Below are 21250 nucleotides of genomic sequence, written 5' to 3'. Positions count from 1 at the left end.
GCTATTATATTATATTTTGACCTGTGGACGTGCCCGTGGGCAAATGGAAATAAGTGGGATATAATAATAATGTATATATCGCAATTATTTATATTAAGATTATACACGGAACATCCAAATGGGTTCAGGGTTTTTAACTTAGATTTTAAGGATAATATAATGTTTACAAACTCATCTAAAAATAAATAGATCCCAAAGTGATCCCAAATAAGTAGAACCAAAGAGTATAATGTAAGGAGGAAGTACAACTTCTATTGTTACCTTTAGTGATTGTTTATTATATAAATAAAATATTATGATAAATTGATTTCAAACAATCAATTGATCATTGTATAAAGTATTTTTCGGTAAATCCGGCATAATTTAATATTTTTTAACGAATGAAATTTGAACGAAAGAGGTCGTTGAACTATTCGATGTGAAGTTGTTTAGTATTGCGAATAGTAGCCAGCGCATGCGTAGTCGTCCTAGCTCGGCACTTAGAATTTGCGCTCCGTCCACCGGCCTCATGTAATCTTGATCTCGAACAAACGGCGTATACGTAGGCAAAATGAGTGTCGAAAATCCAACCAGTGATAATGACTGTGACTCCGTAAGTACCTAGATCAATTTATTTTAATTAACTATTCTATTTCTCGCATTTTGGGATATGTATGTTGTCCTGATTTTCGTATTTACTAGTGTAGCCGCGCACGACAAAGCAAAAATTTTCTAAGTCCCAATATGGCGTCTACTGTACTTTTCACGTTGAACAGAAGCCAAGCTTCCCTATGCAAAATGGATGGATTTATTGTATTGTTCATCTCACATTAAAGTAATAAATTCACCTTATTCTGAAATATTACGTTTATCGTCTTACTAAAATTTGTTGTAATTTTTTTTTTTTTCAGGGAAAAGTTAATGGTAATAAGAGCGAACACGTGAATGGTATTCACAACGGTTACAGTAATTCTGAAAAGCATAAAAGCAGCCACAAATCGTCTAGCAAGGATAAACACCGGGATAAGGACCGCGACCATAAGAGCTCTTCCAAACATAGCAGCAGTTCAAGCAGGTAAGTTTTCTAGAATGTTCCGACCACACTTCATTCATTAATACTATAACTAAGGTGAGCATTAGAAGTTATCGTTCTTGAATGTACATGAAACTTTTATAGGTTATGTGTAGTAGGATATAGATTTTTTTTTTGTCACATAACCTTTAATTTTTTTGTAATTTCAATAATATCTATATAACAATCATCTTTTATTACTCTAATTGTTTTCAGAGATAAAGAGAAAGACAGGCATTCTAGCAGTAAAAACCACAGCAGTTCCCATAAATCATCAAGCAAAGATAAGGACCGTGAAAAGGATCATAAGGACAAAAAGGACAAGGAACGCTCCGATAAAGAACGCAGTGACAAGGATAAACATAGAAGTGATAAAGATAAGCACAGAGATCGAGACAAGGAGAAGAGTGACAAAGAGAAAGACAAAAGCGATCGGGACAAACACAAGTCCAGTGATGGAGATAAGAAGAGGGATCATTCTTCCAAGGATAAAGAGCACAAATCTAAAGACAGGGACAAAGAGAGGCAACATGATCGACACAAGAGTGACAAAGACAAACACAGAAGTGATAAGCACTCAAGTTCAAGAGATAAAGATAAACATAGGTAAAGTATAGTTAATTTTGTTTTTGGATTTTGGGAAGGTATTATCAAAATTGGTATTTCTTTAGAAATTTGCGGCACGAATTAAGGAGGGGGAGGTAAGGGGAGACCCCCTGTGAAGTGGGGGGGTGCGGAAACCCCCCCTTCTATTTTTTTTTTAATTTTTTTTGAGTTTATATTTATAGTAGCTTACCGCCCACGGCTTCGCCCGCTTTGTCTAAAACCTAATAAATTATATACTAAAACCTTCCTCTTGAATCACTCTATCTATTAAAAAAAACCGCATCAAAATCCGTTGCGTAGTTTTAAAGATTTAAGCATACAAAGGGACATAGGGAAATAGGGACAGAAAAAGCGACTTTGTTTTATACTATGTAGTGAAATGTAGTTAGATATATATATATTGAAGATTATGGGCTTTCTTGACTGCTCCGGCGCTGCAGAACGTGGCGCTTGCCCCCGTGTACCTTGTTGCAGGCAGGAGTCTTCACTCGCCTTCGTAGCTTCGGCTTTTTGGTCGCCTTTGGCGACCAGCCTCAGCCACTCCGGCTCGCTTGACTCTGCCTGCTCCTCAGCACACGCGGGCGCCACGCTCCTCCGCGCCTCCGACTTTTTTAATACACTCTAGTGTATGACAGACAAGTACCACGTGGAATCGGGGTGGACAGATTCGGTTCTGTTACTAACAATTTGTGTGCAATATACATACAATAAAAAAAACATTTTTTTAATAATTATACATGTTTGATACAATTTACAAGGGCATTGAATGGATCAATTTAATTTTTTTACAATCAGTATCTCCACATATTATATTCTTTAATAATATCATCGAAGTTTGGGTGGTTATAGTTATCTTTTTTAAAAAATCTCTTTACAACACGCCACTGGGACTCAATTCTTCGAGTATGAGTCCCATCAGGGGCAACCATCGACCACACAACCACGGGGCAACAAATGGGTTGTCTGGATCTGAGTGATTAACTTTTTTATGAACAAACCCATGTTGCCCCAATCATATACTACTCGCCAATAATCCGTATGAATTGTTGTCCATCAGCAACAAGCTTTTGAATGAACTATGAAGGAACTATGGTTTTTAATGTACATTTTGACATTTGTTATCTCTTTCAAACACAATTCTTGTAGGTAGTTTTGTCAATGTAACTCAAACAATTTTGAACATAACCTCAAAAATTAAAATTAAGATTTCTCTGTATGTACACGTTTCCGCACGAAAAGCCGTTAATGTATGTTACGGGGCATTATTATCGATTGAAAAAAATTAAAATCACGCCGAAATTCGTGCCGCAAGTTTCTAAAGTCAACCCTCAAAATTTGCTTACTCTTAGTAATTTTAGTTATTCAGGAATTATATAAGTATGTTGTTAAAATGGTAAATACCCTGACATGGTATAAGTGCTTTTCAATTACTTGTTATTCTAATAGTAAAAAGAATCATATAAATAATTTATTACACAGCTCGAGTAAATATCGGGAGAAGAGTAGCAGCCAATCAACCAATAAAGTAATTAAATCTGATTCTGATTCTCAAGATTCACCTATGAAAGAACCACCCTTACAGGTATATTTGAATGCAAAGATTATCATAAATGTAAATGAGTTAATAATATGTAAATGAGTTTGAATAATAATGTGATATATTTTATAACAGATTGATGAAACTCGAATAAAGGAAGAAATTAAGGTGGAAAGTGATGATGGATATGCTGGAGCTAACACCACCATGTCTTCTTGTGACTACTCACTGTCACAGTTTAAAGACGAGCCTTTATCTGAATTGCCACCAGAGGAAGATAGTGATGATGAACAGGATCAACCTTTGGTAATTACCAAGTTTATTAGTCACAAAATAATTCAATTGAATTAACAATATAATTTGTGACTTTATATATAGACTAGCTGGTGCGTTGTGCGCGGGCTGCAAGCAGCCCGCGAGCCCCTTTTGCCCCTGGGTTGAAGCAATAGGGCAGTCATTAGAAAATGTGTTAGAATTCCCAGTCCATTTGTAATTTTCTGCTAACAGCGATTCCAGAGTCAACCGGAAGTGCTTATAAATTCCCAATTCAAATATTTTCTATTCTGGAATGCTGTCGACCTTCGAGGGTGCGTTGTGCGCGGGCTGCAAGCAGCCCGCGAGCCTCTTTTGCCCCTGAGTTGAAGCAAAAGGGCAGTCATTTGAAAATAAATTCAAATTTTCTGTCCATTTGTTACATCTGCTAACAGCGATTCTACAGTCAGTCGGTAATGCTTATAAATTCCCCATTCAAGTATTTTCTATTCCGGGGGGCGGTTCACCTTCGAGGGTGCGTGGTGCGCGAGCTGCAAGCAGCTCGCGGCTCATCCCAGAGCAGAAATCTTCAGTCATTTGAAAATGCATTCGAATTTCCTTTCCATTTGTAACATCTGCTAACAGCGATTCTACAGTCAGTCGAAACTGCTTATAAATTCCCCATTCAAATATTTTCTATTCCGGGGGGCTATCCACCATCGAGGGTGCGTGGTGCGCGAGCTGCAAGCAGCCCGCGGTACATCCCAGGGACAAAAATCTTCAGTCATTAGAAAATGCGTTAAAATTCCCCGTCAATTTGCTTTTATCTGCTAACAGCGATTCCACAGTAAATCGGAAGTACTTATAAATTCCCCATTAAAATATTTTCTATTCCGGGGGGCTGTCCACCTTCGAGGGTGCGTGGTGCGCGAGCTGCAAGCAGCTCGCGGCTCATCCCAGGGCAGAAATCTTCAGTCATTTGAAAATGCATTCGAATTTCCTGTCCATTTGTTACATCTGCTAACAGCGATTCTACAGTCAGTCAGTAATGCTTATAAATTCCCCATTCAAATATTTTCTATTCCGGGGGGCTATCCACCATCGAGGGTGCGTGGTGCGCGAGCTGCAAGCAGCCCGCGGTACATCCCAGGGACAAAAATCTTCAGTCATTAGAAAATGCGTTAAAATTCCCCGTCAATTTGCTTTTATCTGCTAACAGCGATTCCACAGTAAATCGGAAGTACTTATAAATTCCCCATTAAAATATTTTCTATTCCGGGGGGCTGTCCACCTTCGAGGTTGCGTAGTGCGCGAGCTGCAAGCAGCTCGCGGCTCATCCCAGGGCAGAAATCTTAAGTCATTTTAAAATTCATTCGAATTTCCTTTCCATTTGTAACATCTGCTAACAGCGATTCTACAGTCAGTCGAAACTGCTTATAAATTACTTATTCAAATGTTGTTAAATTTTTGAAACGTCTTATCGATAGCGGGCAGTGACTTTTCATAATAAACTGTTCAAGAGTTAACCTAACACGCTCGTCGCTTCGCTCCTCGCTACCTATTTGAATATTTAGGCCGGCCGCTGCCGCGACTCGCTCGCTTCGCTCGCTTGGCTCGTGCGATAGGTAGTTCAAAAGTTAACCTAACACGCTCGTCGCTTCGCTCCTCGCTACCTATTTGAATATTTAGGCCGGCCGCTGCCGTGACTCGCTCGCTTCGCTCGCATGGCTCGTGTGGTAGTTCAAAAATTAACCTTACACGCTCGTCGCTTCGCTCCTCGCTACCTAAACTGCTTATAAATTACTTATTCAAATATTGGTAAATTTTTTAAACGTCTTATCGATAGCGGGCAGTGACTTTTCATAATAAAATGTTCAAGAGTTAACCTAACACGCTCGTCGCTTCGCTCCTCGCTACCTATTTGAATATTTAGGCCGGCCGCTGCCGCCACTCGCTCGCTTCGCTCGCTTGGCTCGTGCGGTAGGTAGTTCATAAGTTAACCTAACACGCTCGTCGCTTCGCTCCTCGCTACCCATTTGAATATTTAGGCCGGCCGTTGACGCGACTCGCTCGCTTCGCTCGCTTGGCTCGTTCGATAAGTAGTTCAAAAGTTAACCTAACACGCTCGTCGCTTCGCTCCTCGCTACCTATTTGAATATTTACGCTGGCCGCTGCTTCGCTCGCTTCGCTCGCTTGGCTCGTGCGGTAGTTCAAAAGTTAATAAATATTTTCTACTCCGGGAGGCTGTCGACCCTCGTAGTTGCGCGGTGCGCGGGCAGCAAGCAGCCCGCGGTGCCGTCTTTTGCCGATGCTATTCAATTACCCTTCCTACTATGGAAATTTCCATACAAAATTTTCGAAAAAAAAAATTTAGCTTTTTAGCAAAAATTTTTATGTGCCTGGAAGCGGACCAAGTTTTTAAACATTTTTTACCTTGGTGACCCCAACCTAAGTGCCACCAGTTCAGAGAGCCGTTGAATTTCATGATGTATGGAAAATGGAAACCGGGGGTCGGAGAGAAATTCTGAGTATGCAGTTTTGTAAATCTGACCAATCAGAGCACAGAAGTCAATTTTCAGACCGATCATGACGGAACCGGCGCCACCATCTTGCTTTGAAAAATTGGCCATTTTTTGAAAAAAAATTGCGTCCAATTTGAAATTTCTCGATTGCCCTGGTAGCACCCCATCTTCCTGATCATTTTTTAGTTCTACACCCCCCACCTATCTGGCGCCGTTTCAGAGAGCCGTCGAATTTCGCGTTGTATGAAACTCGGAAACCAGCGATGGAAACTCAATTATGAGTATGCCACCTCAATGTGCGGCTCGATTAAAGCCCCTGTGCCAAGTTTCAGCGCGATCACACCAGCGATGGCCGTTTTAGAATTTGTATGGCGGCGGCCATTTTTTCCGCCATTTTGAATTTTTTTTGCACTCTGTGGTAATTGCTCGAGGTCTACTCCAAGTTTAGTTCGAGCACCCCAGATGTAGCTGCTACCGTTTGCGCGGGCCGTTGACCGTCTTCGAGAGATGAGGGAAAGTTTAAGATTTCGGATTTTTCTGGATATCCTGGGAGCTGGGCGAGTACGAACATGGTGTGAGTGTATTTCCGCGACGCGCCACCTCGTCTAAATTTACGTTTTTATGTTTGCGCCAAAAATGGAAAAATTCCAAAATCGAGCGACCCAATATGGCTCCCTGGTAGCGTCCCAGGGTGGTGATCATTTTTAGTTCCGGGACCCCCCACCCAACTCGCACCGTTTCCGCGGGCCGTTGGATTTTACGTTGTATGAAAGTTGGAAACTGGGGCCCGGAGCCACTCGAACGGGGCACCGATCGATTCACCGGCTCGAACAGAGCACGTGTGCCAAATTTGAGACGTAAGGATTCATAAACGGCGATTTTGGCAAAGTACGGCGGCCATCTTGTTTTCGCGAAAATCCCTATTTTTCCACCTCCCCTGGTAATCGCCACCAGTTCCGAGCATTTTTTGTTCAGACACCCCCCCTCCAGGTGGCACCGTTTTTGCGCACCTCCAGGGGTCCACTCTCTTGTTCAGGGTGTTGGAGATGTCAATATTTTTCCGGTGGTCACTCGGCGCACCTCTACACGGTCACGTCGAAATCCCCCCAACTTTCCGCGTAGTTTTCGAGAAACCCGATGTCAGTCAGTCAGTGAGTGAGTGGTAGTGTAGCTTTATATATATATGATAGGGAGGCGAAGAGGGGAATTTTCTGTAATACTCGAGCGTGGCAGTTTAAGATATGAGAGATACCTTAGACCTAATAGAACAACCTTGTTAACTATTTAGCTCTATATGTAGTGACGCGCGCCTAGGATAGACGATCAGATTAGTAAAAAAAAATCGATAGTCTGAAATACTCGAGCGCGTCAGATTAAGATATTGATGGATTGGGGGTTGATTTTAGTGTTTTAAGACTAAATTTAACTAATCTGACCATAAGTCCTTGACGCCGCCGAGTTATAGGGTCGCGAACTTGTAAAAAAAAACGTTAATCCGGCATTCTCGAGCGCGATTGTTTTTATTTTTATTTTGAAGAATATAATCTAAAACTTACTAAAAATACAAAATCTGCCGGTTTCCGCATGACCGGAAGTCTGGAGGAGCCATTTCATCTTCCGAAAAACGCGTTGCAGCATATTAGTCGCGAACTTTACTTTTTCCAAAAAAAAAGTTTAAATAAACAAAAAAGGTAATTTTATTTTACAAAAAAAGGTCTCTTTTCATTTTTGTCCAAAGTTAAAACTTTTTTTACTTGAAGCATCGTAAAAAGTCAAACTCCCGGTTTTTTGTGTATATCTCGAAAACTGAGGAAGTTAAGAAAAATTGATATGAAATAACGATGATTAAAAAAAAGAAACCCACAAACCTTCTTCGGTCAGATTAAGAGAACCCACCAACATTTTTGTCAGATTAAGAAAATATGCTTTCAGGATACCGAGATAAACCTCCCCTATGAAAATCTGACGCGCTCGAGTATTTCAAAAGGACTCTTTTTTTCTGCATTTTCAAAAATTCATCATAACTTATCGTCATGTCGTAATCGTCAGTTTTTTTAAGGGGAGCTTCCTTGGGGCCTACTTAACACCCCTTCCGAAAATCTGACGCGCTCGAGTAAATTTTTTTTTGTGCATTTTTGACGAATTTATATGCCTAGCCCCACCACGCAAACCGGCAGATTAGTATACCGTTGTTATCAGAGGGACTTGGGGCATACGTAGTATGAATATCTGACGCGCTCGAGAATGCCCAAGTAACTGTTTTTTTTTACATTTTTGAAAACATGTACATGCCAAACCCACCGCTAAAATGGTTTTTACCATAGAAGCTTTTCTTTTCGAAATTATTTTTTCTTTCGATTTTGATAAGTCTCGACGACGCCGTTGAATTAATTACGCCATTTAGCTACCTCGCCTCCCTATCTAATAGGTAATAAATCATCACACGTCTATTGAAATCAATTTAACTTTACATGTAGCAGGTATTAAATAACAACAAATGAGCACTTACATTTATTTTCCTCTTGTTTGTAATGTAGCATTATCTTATGTTGTGTTTCTATTGAAACATGATCTACAGAATGCTGTATTTTTTTATAGACATCAAAGAAAGTGAAGAAACGTGCGGCAAGTGAAGAAGAGGAAGAAGATACTCCATTATTACAAAGAAAAAAACCCAAAAAGAAAATAAAAAAGGGTAATTAACTTATGTGTTACTATTATATAATCAATCTATTCATATCATTATAAAATATATTATGTGTCTTACTGCATGCCTCAGCACTACCAAAGCTAGAAAGATAGGGAGATTTTGTAAGTTTTAAAATTTTGATCTAGGTGAAGAGAAATCAAATAGAAAATCCGTTCAGAAAATTTTTGTGTTGTGTGTGTGGTGTAACAAACATAGCCTTCTTTTAGATTTCACATTGAATGGAGGTATTTTCTTCTTAAAAAAATCAATAGATTTTTTAAAGAAACACACTTTTCATTCATGTTCCATTTTTATTTTCGTTTATTTATCTAAATAAAGAATGTGTGTTTCTTAAAAAAAACTGATTTCTCCACCAAGAGTTAACAATACAAAGTAAAAGTATTTATAAAAAAATATAAACAATATGAAATAAATAAATACAGTAATCCAAAATTAATAATGCGCATGCAAATCTTCGCTAATTGTCGTATTTCCGAAGACACTCGAATCATTGGATCGTAAGAGCCCTAAACAACGAACTTGCATTTTACACCTTGTTCAAAAGAAATAGAATTCACGGTCATACACAATCAAAAACAAATCGGGCGGTAGGTGACGGTAGCCTGTCAGTCAAAAAACTCAAAAATCCGTCAGTTGTCTTTAAATATTGGTGGTGACTGCACGTGTTCTCTCTGTGTGGAATTATATAGAGCTGCTATTACGTACCCTTCTTGGTTTTGTTTTTAAAGGTGAATTGAATTAATCAATGAAATGATTTACACAGGTGATGGCAGTAGGGAAAGTGAAAATGAAGAAGAGTTCCGATGTATCTAAAATGTCAGAAATAAAGATAATCCCTGATTTTGATTGTTTTTATTTTTTTTGTAATTGTCATAATATTGAAGAATGATCAGTACTGTAAAATACTTTTGAACTGAGATTTTAATGATAAGATTTACATATATGGTTTAAATATAAACCTGTGTTTGAAAACCATACTTTATACAATATAAATTTTGTGTTATTTTAACCTTCTTTTCTTCCATCATTAGTCATTACACCAGCTTCAGTAAGACACTTTAAAAGTACTATAAAATTTTCCAAGTAAATCAATCCAACAAAGATAATATATTCGCAATCGTGGGGTTATACTCGCTATTTACTTACAAGGAATTATCGAAACAAAATCGTTACTTACCTACAAATACATATTAATCTCTTTTAGCACAAAACATATAATTTGACTAAATTATGCATGAAGAAAATGCATTTTTAACTGCTCTATATAGATATCATCTTCGGACGCTCCGAGAATATGACAGTTGCCGAACAGTGACGAAGATTTCTATGCGCATTATTACCTTTGGAGTACTGTACTTCATGAATTTCAGATGTATCTCCAAAATGTTAGGGCCTAATTTATATATTATGTTTATGTTAGTACAAAAGGACAATGACATAAGACTTTTTTATGTCATAAAAAAATAGATATAAAACTTTGAAGCCTATGCTATTTATAATCCCTTGTTTCAATACTTTTAGAGCCAAGTGAGTTTGATGAGGATGAAGAGGAAGAAGAAAAACCTAAGAAGAAGAAAAAGAAGGCAGAAAAACGAAAGGTTGAGAAAACAGAACCTCAAGAAAATGCTAGTCCCACAAAGCGCAAGAAAAAGGATGGCAAGGAAGAAGAACAGGAAGTTTGGAAATGGTGAGAAATGTTGAATCTTATATGATAAAAATGAATCACCAAATGTGATACTAAGTGTAAAACTCGAGAATGGCTGAACCGATTTGGTTAATTCTTTTTTTATAATATTCCTTATTATGATTCTTATGGAGAGAAAACTTAAACATGTACCACGGGGAAGACAGGGCGGACCACTAGTTGTTTATAATCGCCATAGTTGCTCTGTCCTTCCTATCAATTAAATAGCCTTGATTCCTGAATTTTAATCAATTTCTGTGGTAAACAGGACGATTGTGATAAGTGTTTGGTAAAAATTAGAAAGAAATTATGTTTAAGCCCATACAATGTGTCAACTGAATTGCAACAAGTTCAACATTAATTCATCACTATTTTCATTTGACCGCCTCCTTGGTACAGTGGTTGTCGCGTGAGCGTAGAACCGAGGGGTCCTGGGTTCGATTCCCGGTGGAGACGAAGAAAAAAAAATGTCTCGGTCTGGTAGGACACAGAAGGCTGATCACATACTTGTCCCTAGAGAAAATCGATCAGTGAAACAGATGTATACATAATGCATCTGCCCCTTACCCCACTACGGGGACTTCACTTTTTATTTTCATTGTGATACATATTTCATGTCTTGACTACTATTCCATTTATTGTAATTTGTAACAGTAAAGAACCCTCATTAATTCAAAGCTAATATCTCCCACTTGTATTATAAAAAAAATTGAGCAGTACAAGAGAATTTAAACAAAATTGTTGTAAAAGTTATAACATAAATAAAAATTTCTTTACATTTAATAAAGAGATGAGATCTCTCAATAAAACAATATTGTACATATGATTAGTTAAGAGCGTTACTCCTGCTCAACGCGTACCGGCCACAGACATGCCACAGAGTTGTTTCTTATATAGGTAATAACGGCCGTTACTGAGCAGCAAGCCGTATTTAGAGCAATTTTAAATAATTCTTTGTAAAAAAATACACATTTGTTTACTAAAATTTTATTATTATATTCTTAAATACACTTACTAATGTAGACACAAACAAAATACAAAATACCATGCATTTTATAACAAAAATCACGCGCAACTATTTCGAAAAACTACAAAAATATGCGTGTTTGAGTGGATTGTTTTTGAATGAAAATTAATTTATTGGATTATTTTTTATTGCTAAGCCAAGAACTTGTAAATTAATCGGTTTATTGAAATATAACGTCAAAACAAACGGGAGTATATAATAATTTTACTAATATCTTTCTTCTACATAAAGCTTCTACCATGAATTCCAAAAACGGCCTGTGAAAAAACCTTTATAATGGAAAAACTACACAAAATGTAGAATGTTTTTCATCCAAGAAACAAATTATGAAGTGGCAAATATTAATATATAAATATAATTTCTAATTTACTAAAAACTTAATAAGTCCTATTTTTTTCGTACTTCTGAAACCAGCATTTCCGGCTATAAGGGCATGAACGCTCTTAAATGTTTCAAGCTTCATTAACATAAATATTAAGCTTTAATTAACAGCATAGAATGTAACATTCTTGGGAAGGGATAAAATTAATTAGACTTTTATATTGTAGAATATGAAATTCTGAAAAAGTTTGTCCTCCTTGCTTTGTTGAAAGCAAGTTGAAAGTAACATGACATAGATGTCACTATGGGTTTTGTTGTTATTAAATTACTACGCTAGATGGCGCTCTTACCAATTTTTTACTGACAGTGACAGAAATATAGATTGAGGTTATATATAAATGCGGAAAAATAGATATGTTGATTTCATTGACAGTGAGGTTATGTGAAATAAAATCAGTTTTACGCGTGTCAAATTTTAGTCCCGTGTTAGTTTGTCAATTGCGAATATCTAGAAAAAAGTATTTGACTTTATTTATTATTGAAATTGAAAAACGTGTTTTAAAATATTTAGAATATTACATACATACTTAATAATTTTTCATTTCTTTAGGTGGGAAGAACAGAAAAATGATGATGGGACTAAATGGCGCTTTCTTGAACACAAAGGACCTCTTTTTGCGCCGCCCTACGAACCTTTGCCATCAAATGTTAAATTCCGTTATGATGGGAAAGAGATGCGACTATCTCAAGATACTGAAGAGGTTGCAGGATTCTACGCTCGTATGCTTGATCATGATTACACCACCAAATCAACATTCAATAATAACTTCTTTAATGATTGGCGTAAGGTTATGACATCTGAAGAAGCTAAAATTATTAAAGATCTTTCCAAATGTGATTTTAAAGAAATGCAAGCCTATTTCCAAAGTGTCTCAGAAAAAAATAAAAATCGTTCAAAAGAGGAAAAGGCTGCTATTAAAGCTAAAAATGAAGAAATACAAAAAGAATATGGCTTTTGTATAATTGATGGGCACAAAGAAAAAATTGGTAATTTCAGGATTGAACCTCCGGGTCTATTCAGAGGGCGAGGTGAACACCCTAAGATGGGTATGTTAAAAAGACGTGTTATGCCTGAAGATGTTTTGATTAATTGTTCTAAAGATAGTAAAATACCCAAGCCACCTTCTGGTCATAAATGGAAGGAAGTCCGTCATGATAATACCGTCACATGGCTAGCATCATGGACAGAAAACGTACAGGGTCAAGCAAAGTATGTTATGTTAAATCCAAGTTCAAAACTTAAAGGTGAAAAAGATTGGCAGAAATATGAAACAGCTCGCAAACTGCACAAGTGTATTGATAAAATACGAGATCAATATCGTCTTGATTGGAAAGCAAAGGAAATGCGTGTGCGTCAACGTGCCGTGGCATTATACTTTATTGATCGTCTGGCGTTGAGAGCAGGTAATGAAAAAGATGATGATCAAGCAGATACAGTGGGCTGTTGTTCATTGCGAGTTGAACATATTGAATTGCACAAAGAAAAAGATGGAAAAGAATATGTAGTTGTATTTGATTTTCTTGGTAAAGATTCTATTAGATATTATAATGAGGTGCCAGTGGAAAAACGTGTATTCAAAAATCTTGAATTATTTATGGAAAACAAAAAAGGCAGTGATGATCTATTTGATAGACTGAACACCCAAACACTTAATGATCATTTAAAGGATTTGATGCCTGGATTAACTGCTAAAGTTTTCCGTACATACAATGCATCTATTACCCTTCAAAGACAGTTGGAAGAATTAACCGATCCAGATGCAACAGTTCCAGAAATGATTCTGGCCTATAACAGAGCGAATCGTGCTGTTGCTATTTTATGTAACCATCAACGTGCAGTGCCAAAAGGTATGTATAAGAGTCGTGTCATAGTGGTATTCATTTATTAATTGCACTAAATTAGAAGTGCAATTATTTTTCTTAAACAATTTTATAATAAAACTATGTATGCTTTAGGTCATTCAAAATCAATGGAAGCTCTTAAAGAGAAAATACAAGCTAAGAGAGACCAAGTCGATGAGGCTGAAGAAGATTTGAGAGAAGCAAGTAAGGCTGCTAAGAGAGGGTCTGTTAAGGAAAAACTGGCTTGTGATAAAAAGAAGAAGGCATTAGAGCGTCTTAGGGAACAATTGAAGAAACTGGAACTGCAAGAAACTGATAAAGATGAAAATAAAACAATTGCACTTGGCACTTCTAAGCTCAATTATCTCGACCCTCGTATTTCAGTTTCATGGTAAATATGATTTTTATTAATCATTAAAATAGTCTGTAATATAATGTTATCGATCTTATTCTTATTATATCTTTAATATTCTATTTCAGGTGCAAGAAGCATAATGTGCCCATTGAAAAAATATACAACAAAACACAACGTGATAAATTCCGTTGGGCCATAGACATGGCCGGGCCGGACTATGTGTTCTAATATCAATATAGCATTAGCTATAATATTATATATATATATATATATTTTGTTTCGTCTGTAAACGTTCCACTTTATACATGTTTATTATCTTGAAATTATTTATTGTTTTATGGATTTTTGACGTGAAGCAAATTTGTGTAAAAAATCAAAAGCAAAATAAATTTTGTTCCTCACATTAGGATCCAAATTAGAAGTCTGATTCTAATTTATTTTAGACAATTATTTAGTTGCCTGTAGTTCAGTAAGTATTATGTAGTAAGCATTATTTCTAAATGTACAAAAACTTGGACTTCATTTTCTGTATCTCATTTATAATTTAGTTTAGATAAAAATTAATTGCTAGGATAATAAGGTACTTGCTAGTTTATATTTTCGTATGAATGTGTTGAAGGATTGTGTATGGATTTGGCAGTTGCTTTGTAAATATTAGTGAGGCTTTATTCAGTCAGTACATGATGAAGTTGTTTGTAAGCAATAGCTATTTTACAAAATTACAAACAAAACACATTAAATTGCATAGATTTTACATGTAATGACATGAATGCTGCCCAGCATATATTTCTATTGAGTATTTTTTTGCACAATGTGCAGCAGTAAAAGTTGTAAAATAAGAAATAATGTTATTTTATTTTTTATAAAATAGAACAGTGTTTAGTAAAAGTAAGTAAAAAGGTACAATGTTGTAGATAATTGTAACATTACAATAATGTCTACTACTTGTAAATAGTAAATTTTTACCATGTCATAAAAAATTGTGAAATGAGATTAATCCAAATAAAAATAATGACACTAGAATTTTTGCGTTATTTTTTAATAATCTTAACAATAGTGAACATAAGTAAATAATAGTAAATATTTTAGTTATTCTTCATCATAGTTTCGTTGAGATTTAGATTATCTTCATTAAAAAAGTTGACATTTTCTAAACCCTCCGGCATATATACAAAACCAGAAGAATCTCGATGTCGCGTATTATAACCTTCAGCATATCCTGAAATTGTTTAGCAATGAAATTGGTACTCATAAATATACACTAAAAAGTATCGCGCAAACTAGGTACCTTTAGGCCATTCTCCCAATATACTTGAATCGCCTGTGCGTTTCGTAATGGGAGAATGGCCTTAGTTGATACACTGAATATAACGCAAACAGACTTCTTAAATCAAATACATATATGAAACTAAAAGTTTCAACATTACATTTTATGCTGTAAAAAATAAAATACCCAAATCTTTCATCAGTTTTGTAGGTGCGTTACGCAAAACCAGTGGGACCGGCGGCAATGGTCCTGTTGTTTCTTTCAAAGAACGCTGAGCCCTTTTCATGGCGTGATAAACTTCTGTGCTTTTCGGTGCTCGCGCCAGTCTCACGGCACACTGCGCCAGCAACACGTCACACTCCGGCATCCCGATGTGCTTGCATCCTTCAAGGCACGCTACCGCTTCAACTATCGCGTTCGGATTGCCTAAGCCTGACATTAATAATTAGGAATTTATTATATCCTACAAAATCCTTTAGCCTTGAGATTATTTAAAAAGTTTAGTTTCCTGGAACATTTTTTTATCAAATTATTTCGAACGAGTTCTACACAGTATTTTTTTTACCAATATCTTCACATGCAGTTCTTATAAGTCTTCGGGCAATAAACAGAGGGTCTTCTCCACCGTGCAGTGCTCTCGTTGTCCAGTATAAAGCTGCGTTGTCGTCACTGGCGCGTATTGATTTTTGAATAGCAGATATTATATTATAATGTTCTTCGCCCTTTCGATCATACAATATGTGAGTTCTCTAAAACATTAATAATGTTTTAAAATTATATACCTACAATTTGTTCAAAAAACCTCTGGGTCTTTAACGCAGAAAATTAAGCCTATGTTTATTGCTTTATCTGATACTTAAAACAGAGTCAACCTAATTCTTATATCACCAATGATATTTTATGTATAGATACGTTATATACTCACAATATATCCAAAAAAAATGCTTCATATGCAGTGTCAGGCACACACAAATACAAGTTTCATTTTACTTAATTTATTACATTGACAGACTGTATAAGAGAGATGGCTATAATAAAATGATATAAACAAAAAAGACAAAGATAGTTTGTCACTTCCGCGCAGGTGTAAGCAAAAGTCATAAGAATTCACCAATTAAATATAAATAAACAAATAGTTGCCATGGCAATTGGCATAGACTAACGACACAGAAGGTTCAATGTTATAGATGTTTCGTTTCCTGCACACGTAAACAAATGTGACAATTTCATTTACTATTTAATTATTATTATGAAGTTTTATTAAAATGAAAAAAACTTTTTTGGAGATATAACTGTATTAAGCATTTATTACTAGCTGTGGTGTTCGTTTTCGGTCATCATCATTTCACCCGATAAACACCAACTGCTGAGCATAGTCCTCCTTATAGAACTCCATACGGACCGATCTTACGCTATTCGTTTCAAGGCAGTTCCCGGAACCCGTACAAGGTCATCACTCCAACTTGTAGGATATAATAATAGTGGTGCCTAGATGAAAAAAAGTATGAAATAAAAGAAAGGATGAAGTATAAGCCTTTTTTATCTAAAACACAAATAAAATTTATGTTCAATAGCTATTTACAGAAAAGCAAATAGCATTTTTCGTCAGCAGCGATAATCTTTTCTTTTATGTATACGTATATTCAACATCATTTTTGCAAACAAACATTTTTGCCATCACGATTTCATTGTATATAATAAATAGATATATTTGTTAATTACATGCACTGTGTGGATTTAAATATAAAAATTATCAAGTATTTACCCAAATCGAAATTAATAAAATAACCGTTCTATTTTCAATAATCGTATCTACATGATAATCTTTGAACACAGTGTGCGCTAGCTTTGTCACACTAGTGATTGAAGCAATGTTTTATCCCTTTCATTATTTCAATACAAGTGTCAAGCAAGTGTCATTCATTAATAATTGCAAATTGTTATTTTTGCTCTAAAATTATAATATTTTAATACATTTACCTGTGATATGATATCCCTCTATCTTTCTTTATTTTACTATCGTAATTTGTGCACTTTCTGAACACACAAGAAGGCATTATTGATAATTTTAACGTTTATATCAGCATGTGCGTTCGCTGTCACAAGTCACAATCTGACTGATTCCACTGGTCCCAATTAGGACCAATTCACGGTTTACGTTTTGGTGCGTTGGTAACGTATCTACCTCTTGTTTCTATATATAATATCATTGTATATCACTATCATTTTTAATGGAGATTTGTAAAAAATCGAAGGCACATTTTTACCTGTAATGGCATGAATGCAAAATATAAATGTTTTACCTTTATTCCATCCTTTAAATTTTGAAGAGTAATCACAGGAGTGGAAGCAGTCCCATTTTCATGTGATGATGCTAATGCAAGTTCCAATGCTCCTAATGCAATTCTGGCATCACCATCACTCATTTCAGCTAACCACTTCAAAGATGCTCTCTCTATAATACATCTTGAAGAAAATAAAATGTATACCAATATTATAAAGCTGAAAAGTTTGTTTGTTTGTTTGAACGCGCTCATCTCAGTGGTCCGATTCGAAAAATTCTTTCTTTGTTAGATAGCCCATTCATCGAGGAAGGCTATAGTCTATATATTATAATCACGCTAAGACCAACAGGAGACCATTCCAATTTTCCAAAAGTATGATGACAATTTATTTGGAAACAGGCTATCGGGCTTTATTTTGAGAAATCAATTAGTTTCCCCTATTTTCAATAAAAAAAATCATTATTCTTAGTTGAGAATAGTAATATAACTACCACTTACTCACTTTGTAGTATTTTTTTCCAAAGAAATTTCTTCCAGCTTATCTACCACTGTAGCAAGATTATTTTGTTCTACAGCTCTCTCTAATATTTTTGTAACATCATCAACAGTTAGTTTTTCTAATACAATGACTCTACAACGACTTAAAAGAGCATTGTTTAAGCTGAAAGATGGATTTTCTGTTGTTGCTCCGATCAAAGTTATTGTGCCATTTTCAACATGTGGTAAAAATGTATCTTGCTGCAGTTTATTAAATCTGTGGAATATAGAATAATTGTTACTGCAGCTACACATTCCCAATGTATAATCTTCATAATTACGGGACGACATATCGCTAAGCGACAAAGTCCCTTGAAAAATAAAGAATAAAAAAAAACATTGTGTATATTTCTTTAATACATTTTCAAAATCAGCAAGTACAACTTGTCAGATTGGTGTTCAAGTTTCAAAGTTATTTAAATATCTAGATAAGGGAATTTGTATTTGTCGTAACTTGTGTTTAATACAATTTATTACCTGTGTATCTCATCCATGAATAATACTGTATGCCTTTTGAATTGAGCTTCATTTTTGGCAACTTTTACAACTTCTTTTACATCATTAATTCCTGACATAGTTGCTGATAACTTGACAAATCTTAACTTACTTTGTTCCTTGCATACATTTGCAATTATATTGCCTATTGAGGTCTGAAATACTAATACATATTAGAAAATTGTGTTAGAGCCAGCGTGCACGAGCAACTTTGTCTCCACAACTATTTTGTCTCTCCCATCAATTGTATGGGGAGTTGCGTCACTACGTGCGCGCACTTTCATACTAGCCCATGGGTGGGAGAGACAAAATAGTTGCGGAGACAAAGTTGCTTGTGCACGCTACCTCTTAACTAAAAATAACTTTTTTAAATTTATTTCTGGGCTAGACATCACCGTACATGCAACCAAACTTGCAATTAAAATATTAAATTTATGAGGAATAGTAGCATTTACCTTTCCACAGCCTGGTGGTCCCCACAAAATCATATTTGGTATTTTCTTTTTCGAAAGTATAGCGTGTAACATAGATCCAGGACCAAAAGATTCCTTGTGACCTATAATATCATCAAGTAAAGAAGGCCTCATGAATTCCGCTAAAGGGATATCTTTATTATCATTATAGTCTTTCTTTCCTTTATTTTTAATTTGATTCTGAGATTTATCACCGACATTCTAAAATTTATATAGTAAATTTAGTTGTGTATACACAACCTTTACAAATAAATTCCAAACTCAAGTTTTAAAGAAGTTATCAAGGAACTGACCATAGCAGAACTGGAACTTATGTCTACTTTATCCTTTTTAACTCGCTTTATTTGAAGTGATGAAATATTTTCATTTGGTGAGCCTGGTCTTTTAAAGCTCTGTTCAGAGTGTGCATTAAGAAATATACATTTGTTTACATGAATTTCAATATTATTTTTCGTGAAATCTCTCCCACAAACTGGACATTGTACTAAATCTATATCAGCATTTAAAGATGTCATTGTGTTTAACTAAACAATGAAAGCAAAATGCATGAAATAACAAAAAAATAACAGATAATCTGTTTTATTTGATTGCATCTAACAATCTCTATTCAATGTAATTTTGTTTTCACTCCACTGCGACGACGGAACACCATTAGTCTAGGTCTAGGTCAGTATCAACTGATCACGTCACAAACATTAATCTGCATTTATCATCTTTCAGCCTTCAGCAAAAGGTTTATGATATTAGTATATGTTAAGAATCAATTATTATCTTGCGGCCGCTGCCCGCTACGGCGTAATTTTTCAAAAATTGAGGCTTCAGTCTTCACAATGACAATATTTGATGAATTGACATACAGAATTGACAGCTGGTCGGTTGATAACTAAGAGCAATTAACCTATAGAGTTCTTATATTAAGACAGAACAAAATACATATTTTCTAATCTACTTACTCTTAGTCAATAACAGCATAAGCCAGATTGAGATAGCGATAGAGTATCTGCACTGTCTTCAAACGTAGCGCGCCGGCAGTCAGTTTGTTTTCCAACCAGCTGGTGGGCTCAGTGCGTCAAGTGTTTTTAACGAAATATTTAGAAAATATAAAGTGTACAGTGTTTCTTTTTATTTGTCAGTGTGCTAAAATAACTATTGTATGTTTAGCAACCGGCTATCACTAGTCGAATGGGAGTTTTGGATAAAAACAATGTGCAAATATCTTTCCATCGGTAAGTGATTTTCAGCAAATTGATAAATATTTATGTTTTAAACCTATTTGAAGGTTTTATCAAGCGCTTTTTTGTAATTTTATGTTGTAACTGTAACATTTACCCACTTTATGGGGTTGTGGAATATAAAATAATGAAATTATTTTTAAAAAACGTCACAATAATATCACGTTTGGCATTTTGTTTACCACCGTAGTGTTGTAACACATCTAGCGTATATTATCGATTTATGACAAAAAATCTATTTCATATTAACGTTGATTTATTTATTTTGTTTCATAAATCAGATTTATATGTAGTTGTTGTTGCAAATAATAGATGTAAATTTTTTACCGCAGGAAAATAAAACATACCACGTGGTTGTTTTATTTGCCCTATGTGTTTTAGTTTTCGTTTGTTGTTTATTAATTTCTCTTTCAGATTATTAATAAATTCATTTTGTTTTAGATTTCCAGAGCTAAATAAAAAATGGGTATAAAAAGTGAGACATGAGTTGATTGGACGCCGCCACAATTTGCAATATTGTGTTCACTGCATTTCGAGCCTACGTGTTATCAAGATGGATACTCTAGAAGAATTGTGCAATCTTACGCTTACGTTTTTTTTTTGTTCCTGTAGATAATAAATACATTTGATTAAAGAGAGTGAATTTTTATTTTGAAATTTTTTACACATAAGTTACCTACTTTAAATGTGTAACTATGTGAAAATTAAACGGTTGATTAAATGACAGTTCTCATAGATGAGAAACTACTATTGAAATACATACTTAATATACATGCGTTTTCAAAGAAAAACCCGCATAGTTCCCATTCCTGTTGGATTTACGGGATCAAAAGTAATTTTTCCAAATTTCATTGTAATCGGTTTAGTAGTATTCGCGTGAAAGAGTAACAAACATCCATCCTCACAAACTTTCGATTTATTAGTAGGATGTTAGGAAAATGTTTTCATTAAGACTGTCCTTTGATTAACTTGTTAAAATGCTGCATGATTCCTT

The 21250-nt window shown here is 35.3% G+C and overlaps 2 protein-coding genes across 3 annotated transcripts; one reads left to right on the top strand and one right to left on the bottom strand.

Annotated features, from left to right (window-relative positions):
* The first annotated feature begins 459 nt into the window (after window positions 1-459).
* LOC123705805 (DNA topoisomerase 1) lies at window positions 460-14990 on the top strand. Of its 2 annotated transcripts, XM_045654831.1 has the most exons (10): window positions 460-592; window positions 891-1054; window positions 1268-1657; window positions 3137-3239; window positions 3330-3500; window positions 8567-8663; window positions 10200-10365; window positions 12321-13618; window positions 13727-14003; window positions 14093-14990. In XM_045654831.1, exons 1-10 carry the CDS (start codon window positions 551-553, stop codon window positions 14193-14195), a joined length of 2811 nt encoding a protein of 936 aa, XP_045510787.1. In that variant the 5' UTR covers window positions 460-550; the 3' UTR covers window positions 14196-14990. The 2 variants fall into 2 exon arrangements, with proteins under 2 accessions (XP_045510787.1, XP_045510788.1); XM_045654832.1 differs by lacking the exons at window positions 460-592; window positions 891-1054; window positions 1268-1657; ... (2 more) ...; window positions 8567-8663; window positions 10200-10365 and adding an exon at window positions 12109-12228.
* Window positions 14986-19682, bottom strand: LOC123705806 (ATPase WRNIP1-like). The gene is made up of 8 exons (XM_045654833.1): window positions 19318-19682; window positions 19007-19225; window positions 18534-18706; window positions 18022-18273; window positions 17538-17700; window positions 15800-15983; window positions 15421-15666; window positions 14986-15186 (listed from the first exon to the last, which is right to left on the bottom strand). The coding sequence occupies exons 1-8, from the start codon at window positions 19537-19539 to the stop codon at window positions 15053-15055; spliced, it is 1593 nt and encodes a 530-aa protein (XP_045510789.1). The 5' UTR covers window positions 19540-19682; the 3' UTR covers window positions 14986-15052.
* Between the last annotated feature and the right edge of the window lie 1568 nt (window positions 19683-21250).

Source organism: Colias croceus, chromosome 3, assembly GCF_905220415.1.
Source record: "Colias croceus chromosome 3, ilColCroc2.1".
Taxonomy (NCBI): Eukaryota; Metazoa; Arthropoda; class Insecta; order Lepidoptera; family Pieridae; genus Colias; species Colias croceus.
This window is presented reverse-complemented; position numbering and strand designations above follow the sequence as displayed.

Bases quoted from the DNA above. Each gene is read 5' to 3' on its own strand.
- LOC123705806 (XM_045654833.1), bottom strand. From the start codon at position 19,539: ATGACATCTTTAAATGCTGATATAGATTTAGTACAATGTCCAGTTTGT. The intron at 18,707-19,006 runs GTAAATGCTACT...TTAGTATTTCAG, and splicing joins GACCACCAGGCTGTGGAAAG to ACCTCAATAGGCAATATAAT. The intron at 15,187-15,420 runs GTATTTTATTTT...AAACAATTTCAG, and splicing joins AAAACTGATGAAAGATTTGG to GATATGCTGAAGGTTATAAT.
- LOC123705805 (XM_045654831.1), top strand. From the start codon at position 551: ATGAGTGTCGAAAATCCAACCAGTGATAATGACTGTGACTCC. The intron at 10,366-12,320 runs GTGAGAAATGTT...TCATTTCTTTAG, and splicing joins GAACAGGAAGTTTGGAAATG to GTGGGAAGAACAGAAAAATG. The intron at 13,619-13,726 runs GTATGTATAAGA...TGTATGCTTTAG, and splicing joins TCAACGTGCAGTGCCAAAAG to GTCATTCAAAATCAATGGAA.